General features: G+C 38.8%; 1 protein-coding gene across 10 annotated transcripts in view; it reads right to left on the reverse strand.

Moving 5' to 3' along the window:
* The window catches only part of WDFY4 (WDFY family member 4), a 295757-nt gene that overhangs the window by 215071 nt on the left and 68129 nt on the right, over positions 1-12557 (reverse strand). For all 10 annotated transcript variants that reach the window (XM_050805477.1, XM_050805483.1, XM_050805485.1 and 7 more), the window contains one exon: positions 4300-4393. In XM_050805477.1, the coding sequence (XP_050661434.1) occupies positions 4300-4393 (94 nt within the window). The remainder of the gene's footprint in view (positions 1-4299; positions 4394-12557) is intronic.

Raw genomic sequence — 12557 nt, forward strand, 5'->3', positions numbered from 1 at the left:
GGCTTTCCACTCTCTGCATTGTGATTGTCTGGTGCACAGCAAACACCCTCAGTTAAGACCTGATTAGATGCCGTAGACCTCAAGGAAGTGGAATGGCATTTGGGACTGGAAAGTCCTTCCAGTACTGGTCAGAGTTCTAGCCCATGACCACATCTCTTATGACAGACCCTCATAGCTGCTAAGCCTGCTAGAAAGGGAAATTATCTTTATTCCCAATTAGTTAATTTTTTCTGGAGCCAACTCAGCTCCAACAGAACTGAGCTGGACTCCGTTTTTGCATTGTGCATAGTAAAAATCTGGCCACCCAATTTCTAATATTGATGATGATGCCAGAAGCAGAAAAACAGCTGGAATATCTGTTTCCAAAAGCAGCTCATAGAGCTATCATTTTGGAGGGGAAAAGAACCTCCAGAACAAAAGAACCACAGAACAAATGTAACATAGCCACCACTGGAAATAAACTAAAAGAGAACACCCATAAGTTTAAGTCACGGCCTCCAAGATGACATGTGCACCTTGGAAAGCCATCAATTTCTCATCCATAGGGGAGAGAGAGCAAGCGAATAACGTAAAGGAGGTATGGGTGTAGGAAGTATTAGGAACCACCAAGCTGACCTAAAGGAATATGACAGGAATCACACTTTCCATCTTGCTGGTAACACTGCCATCTACTGAAACTCTCCGCTCCATTTCCTACACCAAAACCTGTGGAGGCCTGCAGTCCGTTTCGTTTCAGCATTTTCTTGTGTGGTCTCATTTCTCATTTGATTTACTATTCTATTTGTTGTTGTGAGGTTTCCCCCACTCCCTTTCAGAAATTAATTACTGTAATTATCCAACTTTAATAGCTGCTGATTTGGCATCTGCAGAAAATACTGGAGAAAATGCACTACATTTCATTTGCATATTTGAGAGACAGTGAGGGAGAATTAGACTTTTCCTAAATTACTTATTGTGACCTGGATATACAAAACGTAACTCGTTCCAAATGGAATTCTCATTTGCATACTTCATTTGTCCAATTACCGTCATAGAATAAGCAAAGAGCAGAGGTTCTTCCCCATATGGTGATGTGATGACTCAGGGAGTTCATCTAAAACTGAGGCTTATCCACGGAGCTTCCAGGCCTGTAAGAGGCAGCAGGAAAGGCCACCATCCACTCTGTGTCACTTCATCAGATGTTGCTGCAGTGGATTTTTGCAGAATGCATCCATCAGCAACTCTCTGACTGCTAAGACCACCCAGGCCACTGGCTGGGTCTTTCCAATTGCAAGTACAATGCATTGTATGAAATATAGCTAAGGAAGCCAGATGCCCTCATGATAAGGCCGTTGTACCTGGAAAGCTGTGCCATGCCCAGAATGCATGACCCTGCATTCTGTGAGAACTGCAAAGATCGGGGACCCATTCATCCAACATATCTTAAGCTTGGGCCAGAGGTGTTTCAGATCTTCCCCTCACCATCACCACAATCTTAGGAAGTCAAACAACTTTCCTGAGCCCCAAGTACCTCCAGAATGGGGAGCATCTCATGGACTTCAAAAGGTTGCTGTGAAGATTGGGGAAATAGCATTCCTGGCACAGAGGTGATCCCTAATGTGTAAGAGTCTCCATGTTGTCCCAGGTAGGTCCTGGCTTAAATACCAAGCCAGAGAATGTAAAATCCCAGACTCTAGGTCATTCATGGGCTACAAGATGGGATTTAGGGGTCAAATGTTTTTGCCCATTTGTTAGATGAGTAAGGTAATGAGAGCAGCTGATCTTTAAAGACATTTCCCCACAGGACTCTCTCACCTGCACACACCTGTCACCCCTCACAGAAGAGGAAGCTTATGTCCCCTCCCCCTGAGTCTAAGCCGAGTCCCTGACTAACTTTGACCAATGCTGGCTTTTCCTGGGCCTAAGCCCTCAGCAGGCCTGGCAGCTTCTGGTTTTTTGCCTGTGGGCACCAGGAGCCACTGTGTGCCCTGTTGAAGAGTCTGCCTGGAGGGACACAGGCAGAGGCCAGATGGAGAGGGCTGTGTAGAGACTCCAGGATCCCACTGACCGCTTCAACCAAGGCCCCAGGTATGCCACTCAGCTAAGCCAGCTTAGAAGCCCCTTGCCAGGGAGCCAGCCTTGCTGAGGTGCCACAGCTGCAGAGATCATCCTGGGAGGTTCAACCCTACCGGCACCATATGGAGCAGACAGGCCATGCCTGCTGTGCCCTTCTGAATCCCTGACTCACAGAACCATGAGAAATGACATGGATATTGTTAACTGCCTATCCCAGTTTATATCAGCCTACCCCTTTCCCAACTCTCACTGTTATGTGTATCTGTGCCATTGGCTTCACAGCACTTTTCCATCACTCTCCAGCAGGGGAACAGGAGCAGGAACAAGAAGTCCATTCCCTAAGGAAGGGACGTGGAGACATGAAACCGAGTCAGGCCTTTTCTTAACTCCTGTGCTGAACACTACAGATTCCTTTCCTGGAAACAGTTGCTGTCTCAGAGCTTCTGCTCCAACACTCCACTTTTCTCACTGATCTTAGAGGACTTGCAATATTTTTATGAGGTCACTGTCATTTTTAGGCTGTGACTAATAATGTCAACTAGTAGCCATTTCTTCCCCAAACATGTTGCCTCCTTTGGAACTCCTGGACAAAGCAAGGCTGGACACTTCATTGCTTCCTGAGAGTGCTATTCATCCTCCGGAAGCCACTTCTATGTATAGGGAAGACCAGGAGGCCTGCCCCAAGGTAAGGCCAGTTTAAATACCAGGTCCACAAATAGGCATCCTTGAGACTCATGTGCATTGTCTGAATTCACATTTCTCCATTGGTTAAAATACAGGCAATGATGCCCTCGACAAAACTGCAAGAGGAATAAATAAGCCAAGAAAAGGCCAAGAATCAGCCCAGGACAGAGTAGCTGCTCAAGCCAATGAATCCTCTTTCCTTGGCTGCTGATAAACATAACGTGGTGCATTTTCCAGGCCTTCCTCAATTCTGCCTGGCTCTTTCTTGGAACTTCTAAAATATTTATTCTTTATCTTGAGACTGCTGACTCCAACTTCATCTTGTTCTGTTACTCCACGCCCTCACCCATACCAGTTTTTCTCCCCATAATGGCGCTGTTAGTTCTGCCAGGACAGACACTTGAGAGTCGCCTTGGCTCTTTGTCTTCTCATTACCTGTAGCCTCCTCTTCTCGGAAGCCTGTGGTTCTGCCTCCGAACAGGTCTCTTAATTCCTTTCTTCACACCTTCCCACAGACACCACCCTAATCCAGCTATCACCACACATCACCTGGACTGCAGGCAGAGCCTCGTAACTCTTGCCCCTTGCCTCTTCCCCTCAACCCTCATTCCCTGTCCATTCTCCACCAAGCAGCCAATGCAATGTCTTTAATACAAAATCTGATCATGTCACCTTCCACTCACGTGAGAGAGGCTTCTTGTTATCATGTGCATTGTCAAGGCTCCCAGAAGCCTGCGTGCCCCATCATCCCCATCATCGCCTGACCAGGGAGCCCTTGCTCCTGGCTCTCCCAATTTTCTCCTGCCCTAGCCACCAACAGCAGGCCCCTTCCCACCCAGCTCATACTAGCTACTCACCCTTCAGGGCTCTGCTTACATGTCACCATCTAGAGACGGCTTCCCTGACCTCCAATCCTTTATCTAAATTAGATTGAATGAGGTCTGTTCCTGCCTCCATTCTCATTCTTCTCCCTCAGCACCCTGTTTTTTCCCTGTAATATCACTTGTCACAATTCATAATTACATATTCATTTGTGAACTCATTTATTTAGTCTGTCTGCACTGTCACTACCTCCTTCTCCCCATCATAGAGGCAGGCTCTGCGGACAGTGTCTATGCTCATCTTGCTAGCTGTGCATGAACTGCACAGAGCACAGGGCCAGAATCTCAGCCAGCATCCAGGAGAGAGATGAACATGCCAGGAAGCAAAAGACTTCCCACCAATGCCAGGTGCTGAGCTTAGCACCTGGGACTTGCCTCATGATAGTTCAATTACTTTCAGTTGTTTTTTGTTGTTGTTGTTGTTTGGTTGTTGTTCTTAGAAGGTAGCTTTTTCAACAGAAGTGATCTGTTTTGGATGGCCTTGCAAGGGTGGGCACAACTCAGTCAAGTGTCCAGGACACCCTGGTACTTTCCCACTATAGGTGTTTCCCATGGGGAGCTCTGCTAACACAGGGCACTGAAGGCACAGACAAAAGGAAAAAAGCTGTCTTGGGTTAGAGGGCGTTTGAGAGATCAGTCATATGAAGATGACAAAACACGTATATTCCACACCAGGTACCTGTGGGTGATCTTCGTGGTACAACCGAGGCAGCAGCCTCACCATGATGCACACGACCCCGGGATGCATGATTGCAGCATCCCCCTCCTCCATCCTGCAGAGAGAGGGAGAGTCAGACATCAGACCCGGACCTGTCAGCGTTTTTCTCTTTTCACTGAGCTTCCTGGATCTTTCTTTCTGAGACAGACCATGGTACACACCCTGTCTACTACTTATTACCTAGATGATGTTGAACTACGTTGTCGAGCCTAATTTCCCCCACTGTAAATGGCATTGACAATACCACACTTTCCCCCTACAGTCATAGAACAACACATTTGTGCTCCAAGGCACAGTGCCTGATCCATAGTTGATGCTCAGCTAAGTTAGTTTCCTGGTTTTCTTCCCTTCTCTCTAGATATGTGGGAGATTGAGAAGCTCTGATTTCATATTGAACACACACACACACACACACACACGGGCTTCTGGGTCCCTTCAAAGTGGTGTAAGCACACTAGGCTATGTCCCACCCCCTGAATACTGAATGTGACTAAAACACATAGAATTCATGGAGCAGCTCTTGGAGGACTCTAGGAAGTAAATGGTAGCAGAAAAGGTAACCAAATTCAAGCACCATGAAGTGGCAATGAGTTTCGTGGCCTTCCCTTCTGTATCATCCCCTGGTGTGAACTCACAGGTAGCCTTAAACTCGCAACTGTGCACAAGGTGTAGCATGATGGAAAGAGCTCCAACAGAAGTCCTCTGTTTCTGGTCTGAGGAGCAGGAAAGGAAGTTCTACAGGTCAATGTACATGGAGGAAATCCCCTGGGATTTTCTTTGTTTGGTTTCCCCATTCTTTCTCAACCCTTCTTTCAGTCAATTCCCTCAGCAGCAGCAACAGCAGCAGCAGCCAGGCAGGCTCTAAAACTCTCAGTGAGGAGAAACTTTCTGTCCAACCAGAGGAACTGTAGTCCCAAGAGTGTAGGTAAAATCCCCATAGCTGTTTTCCCCCATTCTCCCCTCACTATGTGGCCCCAGAGACAGATACTAGTGACACAGGGAAGAACAGAGAAATGAAAGCCCCGACTTTCTAGACAGAGCAGGAAGGGACCCCCTGAGAATGAGCAAGTATTAAGAAGACGATGAAGAAGAGGAAGCTGAGGAAAGTGTAACCACAAAGTTGTATATTAACCTCTGGGCTCAGTTCTGACTGTGCATGTGCATCTGTCCCTAACTAGGAGGTAAAACACCACACACAACCAGCTACTGCATGAGGCAAGTGAGGGCACATCAAATCTCCCTGCAAAGTCTTTGAAAACTGAACTGATACTGGAACCAGAGAGTCCAGGGAAGGTGGGCAGAAGCTTGCAACCTGAACCTAAGTGAGTTAGTTCTGTGCCTTAAATATATATATATATATATTCCTTAACATTCTCTATAAGATGACAACAAGGACCAGAGTTCATAAGATAAGATTCAAAATGTCCAGAATACAACCTGAAATTGCTCAACATAGAATGAACCAGGGAAGTTTCAACATCTCAAGTGGAAAAAGACAACCAACAGATGCCAAGGCTGAGATGTCACAGACGTTGGAACTATCAGACGAAACCCTTAAAGCAGTTATTAACCCAATTCCAAGAAGTAAGAGTGAACATTTTTCAAGTAAGTGAAAAATAGAAAGTTTCAGTAAAGAAATGGAAGCAATAAAAAAGAATCAAATAAAAGCAAAAACTGAAATTTGTTTAAACTTACTGACTGAGAATAACAGGAGAATGAGATGAGAGTCCATGAATATGAAGATGGAGCAACACAAGTTGCCTAATCTGAACAACAAAAACGAAAAAGATTACTAAAAATAAAGACAGACTCAAGGTCATGTGTAACAAAGGATCTAACATTTCTGTCATTAGAATCCTCCAAGGAGAAGAGAAAGAGTATGGTATGAAAGAAAAAATGTTTGAGAAGTTTTTAGTGATTCTTTCTTCAAAGCTAGTGAAATACATAACCTTAAAGATTCCAGAAGCTTAGCAAAACCCAAATAAAATAAACAAAAAAATTATGTCCAGACACAACATAATCAAACTGCTGGACACAAAAGAAAATTTTAAAAATCTTGAAAGCAGCCAGAGAAAAACAACACATTACATTTAGGGGAATGACAATTCGAATGACTGTGGATTTTCTCATAAGAAAGCATAAGTCAGGGAAACATTTTTAAAGTGCTACAAAAATACACACAGAATTCCATATCCACATGCTTCCAGAATGAAGGCAAAGTAAATGCATTCCCAGAGGAAGGAAGACAGATTCTTGCCATCAGACTTGTTCTAAGAATAATACTTTAAAAATTTCTTCAGATGGTAAGAAAATAATAACAAAATAATGAAAGGAAACTTCAGGGATGAAGAAAGAGCAACAGAAATGGTAAATATTTGGATAAATATAATACACTATTATCGTTCTTCTCTTAAGTTCTTAAATGTAAGTATGATGCTTGAAAGTGACATTGTATTAGATGTAATACATAAGACAACCACAACAAAAATAGGGAAGGATAGAGGGAACTGCATAGAGGTAAGCTTTCCATAATCCATTTGAAGTAGTAAAATGTTAATTCTAAGTAGACTGTTAAAAGTTAAGTAAGTATACTGCAGTCCCTATTGAAAGCACAAAAAAAAAAAAAAAAAAAAAAAAAAAAAAAAAAAACCTAGACAAAAAAGGAGAGTCAAAAAATTCAGTAGATAAATTCAAATTGAATACTAAAATATATTCAAATTGTCCACAAAAAGGCAAGCAAAGAGAAGTGGAGGAACAAAAAAAAAAAGAGTAAAAGAATAGAAAACAAATAATAAAATCCTGAACCTAAATTCAAGCACATCAATAATTCAAACACATTAAAAATTGATAGACACATATTGTCAGAATGGAAAGAAATAAAAACAAAGCTATATGCCATCATTAAATATTGTGATATAGATAGGTTAAAAGTAACAGGATAGAAAAGTGTATACCATGCTAACAGTAATCAAAAGAAAGCTGGTGTGACTCTATTCATATCAGGGAAAACAGACTTTAGAGCAAGGAAATGACTTGGAATAAACAGATTATATGATATGATGATTAAAAGAGACATAATGATTCAAAATGTGTTTGCACTTTACAACAGAGCATCACAGTTCATAAAGAAAATCTCATAGATCTGAAAGGACAAATGGCCAAATCCACAATTATAGTTAGAGAGCTCAACACTCTTCTCTCAGTAATTAATAAAGCAGACAGAAAATCGTGAAATGTATAGAACTGAACAGCACCATCAACCAACTGGTGTAATTGGCATTTATAACAGATTCCTCCCAACAACTACAGAATATATATTCTTCTCAAGAATTTCCCAAAGAACATTTGTCAAAATAGGCTATACAACAAACTTGGATCATGAAACAAACTTTAAAACATTTCAAACATATAAAGTCATACAAAGTATGTTCTCTGGCCATACAGAATTAATTTAAAGAAAATAATAGAAAGATAACTTTAAATTCGCCAAGTACTTGGGAATTAAAATAACTTATGGGTCGAAGAGAAAGTTTCAAGAAAAATTTTTAAAAATTTCTTAAATTTAAAAGAATACATAGAAAAATGTGTAGAATGCTGCCATAGCAGTGCTTAGAGGGACATTTATAGGATTAAATGCTTACATTACAAAAGAAAAAAGGTCTCATATCAACAATCTAAGCTTCCACACTAATATACTATTTTTAAAAAGAGAAAAATAAGCCCAAAGTAAGAAGAAATGCAATAATAAAGAAAAATCAATTAAATTAAAAACCAAAAAATAATAGCAAAAACAACAAGTAAAAATCCAGTTCTTTGAAAACATTTTAAAAATTGAAAAGTCACTAGCTACGCTAACAAAGAAAACAATGGAAGAAGACACAAATAATCAATATCAGGAATGAAAGAGAAAATGCTGCTACAGACCCCACAGACATTAAAAGGATAATAAGAAAATACTGCAAATAACTCTGTACACATACATTTGACAACTTTGATTAAATGGCCAAATTCACAATTATAGCTGGAGACTTCAACACTCTCCTCTCAGTAATTGTTCCTTCAAAGTCACAAACTACCTTCAAATAGTTTTCTTCAAAGCCACGAATTACCAAACTGAACAAGAAGAAATAAGTTACCTAAATCATTTATAGCTATTACAAAAACTGAATATGTAGCTAAAAACCTTTCCACAAAGAAAACTTGAGGCTCAGTGTTTTCACCAGCAAATTCTACCATACATTTAAGAGAAATAACACCAGTTCTATACAACTTCTTTTAAAAACACAAGAGAAGGGAACACTTCCCAATTCATTTTATAAAGCCAGAATTACCCTGATATTGAAAACAGAAAAACACAGTATAAAAAAACTACATGTCAGTACCCCTAATGAACATAGGTGCAAAAATCCTCAACAATCAGCAATACCCAGATATATATAAAACGACGAGGATACTATGGCCAATTGGACTACCCATAAATGCAAGGCAAGTTCAATATTCAAAAATTAGTCAACATGATCCATATTAATAAAATCACATGACAGTATCATTTAATATAAAAAGCATTTTAAAGATTCAAAATCTGCTCATGACAAAAAAAAAAAAAAAAAAACTCAGTAAATTCAAAGGGATTGTTTACAACCTAATAATGGACATCTACAAAAATCCCATAGCTGATGTTATATTCAATAGCAAAGACTGAAGAATTTCTCCCTAAGATTAAGAACAAGGCAGGGATGTCTCCATTTCTATTGGATGTAATATCCCATTTCTATTGGATGGAACATATGGATTGGAAAGGAGTATCAAAAACTGGCACTAGTCACAGACGATGAGATTGTCTTCCTAGAAAATCCCAAAGAATCCATTAAAAAAAGAAAACTTCTAGAACTAGTCATTAAATTTAACAGTCTCGAATAATAGTCAACATATAAAAGTCAGTATTCCTAATGAACATAGGTGCAAAAATCCTCAACCACAGCAAATAATACCTAGCTACATATAAAATAATGAGGTTCTATCAGGACAGCCAAATGTATAGAATTGAAATCACCACAGCAAATTTGAGAAGGAAGAATAACTTTGGAGAGTTCCCATTTGATATCTTACAAAGCCACAGTAATCAAGACAGTATTGGTGAAAAGCTAGACACATAAGTCAATGAAATCAAATAGTGTCCAAAGACCTATACAAATATGGCTAAGCAGTTTTTACAAAGTTATAAAGACATTTCAATGGAAAAAAGATAATATTTTCAACTAATGGCATTGGAAGAATTGGACATCCATAAGCAAAAACAAACAAACAAAAAATGCATCTCAACCTAAACTTCACACATTGTACAAAAAGTAGCTCAAAATGGATTACAGACCTGTAAAACTTTTAGAAGAAAACATAGGAGAAAATCTTCATCACCATCAGTTAGGCAAAGGGATCTTAGATATGACATAAAAGCACAATCCATAAAAGTAGAGACAAATGATGATTTGGACTTCATCAAAATTTAAAACCTTAATCTGAGAAAGACCCTGTTTAAAGATGAATAGATAAGCTATAGGCTGAGACAAAACATTTGTGTCCCTACAATGCAAAACTACTCAGCAACAGAAATGTATGAACTACTGATACACACAAAATGAGTGAATCTCAAAGGTCTTATGCTGAGTGAAAGAAGCCAGGCTCAAAAGATTACACATGTATGCTTCCATGTATATGGTATTCTGGAAAGACAAACTACAGAGAAAGATCCGTGGTTGCAGGGATGGGGTGGAGAAAAGGTTTTACTATGTGGGGCAATAGCTGGGAACTATTCGAGGTGAAGGGATTGTTCTGTTTCTTTATTGTGGTGGTAGTCATGTGGCTCTACACATGAATTAAAACCCATAGAACTCTAGGCCAAAAAAAGAAACTTTTACTTTGTGTGAATTGAAATAATAATAATAAACTACAGGCTAATCCCAAATTACCAGCATCCGATTTGATTTTCCAACACCTTGCCCATATTGCTGCTTTCACATGCAAAGTGAGATTGTTTTTAGTCCTCAGAGTAGCTAAGGCACTCAGGAGTGTTTTTTGTGCTTGGGGGTAATTTATTCAAATCAACTGAGCAAATACTTATTGACCTTTTATTATTTTCCAGGCACTATTCAGGCACTCTGGATGTATCTGTAAACTAAACAAACTAAAATCCATGACCTGGGTGTGAGGGGAAGAGTGTAGACACAAAGATAAACATAATAAATAAGTAAATTAAAATTAATAATTATTATATATAATGTATCAATAATAACAATATCATAATGAATAAGAAATGATAAGTGCTATTGAGAAAAAAAGAGCCAAGAAAGGAGAATTGAGAGTGCTTATATGAAGAAGGAGAGTAATCTGCAATTTTAATTTGAGTGGCAGGTTTGGCCTCTTTAAGAAGGGCAAAACTGAAAGAGGGGATGCAGACATCCATGGGAAAAGCATTTCAAGCAAAGGGAAGAGCCATTGCAAAAGCCCTGAAGTAGGAGTACATCTGGCATATTCCAGGAACAGCAAGAAAGCCTGTATTTTTACTCTGATACTGAAGCCACACAAAGACAATACAGAAAAACAAACAAACAAACAAAAAAAAACTACCAATATCCAAGGGATCAATGTCCCTTATGAATATACATGCAAAATCCTAAGCAAAATGCTAGCAAACTAAATTCAACAGCATATTAAAAGGATTATATGCCATGACCAAGTATGAGTTATACTAGAAATGCAAGAGTGGTTCAACATAAGAAAACCAATCAACAAAATATACCACATTAATAGACAAAGGCAAAAAAACAGATGATCATTTGATTTGACTCATAAAGAGCATTTGACAAAATCTCAAACTCTTTCATGATAAAAACACTCCAAAAACTAGAAATAGATAGTAACTTCCTCAGCATGACAAAGGGCATTTATGAAAAGCCCACAGCTAGCAGCATGCCAAATGGTGACAGCTGACCTTCAAATTCACGTGGAATTGTAGGAAACCCTAAGAAGCCAAAACAATATTTTAAAAGATAAAGTTGGAGAATTCACATTTCCAGAGTTCAAAACCTACTACAAAGCTACATAATCAAAACAGAGTGGAACTGACATAAGGATAAATACAGAGACCAATGAAATAGGATTGAGAATCCACAAATAAACTCATGTATCTATGGCCCCTTGATTTTCAATAAGGGTACAAGGACAATTTAAGAAGGGACCCTTCAACTAGTGGTACCAGAGCAATTGAACAGTTATAAGCAAAAGAATGAAGCTGAACCCTGACCCCTTGTCATATACAAAAATTAACTCAAAATGAATTAATGATCTAAACATAAGAGCCAAAACAAAATTTTTAGCAGAAAACACAGTGGTAAATTTTTATAACCTTGGATTTGGCAATGGATTTTTACATATAATGCCAAAAGCACAAGTAACAGAAGAAAAAATGGATAAATTGGACTTCATCAAAACTGAAAATTTTGGGCCATCAAAGGACATTATTAAGAAAATGAAAGGAGAATCTATGGAATGAGAGAAAATATTTGCAAATCATATTTCTTATAAAAGTCTAGTACCCACATTATATACAGAATTCGTACAACTTGGCAACAAAAAGAGAAACAATCCAATTAAAAAATGGGCCAAGCCCTTGAATAGACATTTCCCCAAAAAAGATGTACAAATGGCCAACAAGCACATAAAAACAATCAACATTATTAGCCATTAGAGAAATGAAAATCAAAATCACAATGAGATAACACTCCATATCCATTAGAATGTCTAAAAAATTTTTTAAAAAGGAAAATAAATATTGGCAAGCCTGTGGAGAAATTGAAATCCTCTTATGTTGCTGTTGGGTATGTAAAATTGGTTCAGCTGCTGAGAAAATAGGCAGTTTGACAGTTCTATTGAATTGAGCTACAATTCTACTCCTAGGCATATAATCTGAAGAATTCAAAAGAAGTACTCAAATAAATACATGAACATGAATGTTCATAGCAACACTATTTACAAGAACCAAAGGAAATAACCCAAATGTTCATCAACAAATGAATGGATAAACAAATGTGTACCCATATGATGGAATATTATTTTATCGCAAAAAGGAAAGAAGTACTGATATAAATTACAATGTAAGTGAACCTCAAAAATATTAAGCTACCTGAAAGAAGTCAAACGTCAAAGGAAACCAATTATATGAT

Source organism: Macaca thibetana, chromosome 9 (assembly GCF_024542745.1).
Source record: "Macaca thibetana thibetana isolate TM-01 chromosome 9, ASM2454274v1, whole genome shotgun sequence".
In the NCBI taxonomy this organism is placed as follows: Eukaryota; Metazoa; Chordata; class Mammalia; order Primates; family Cercopithecidae; genus Macaca; species Macaca thibetana.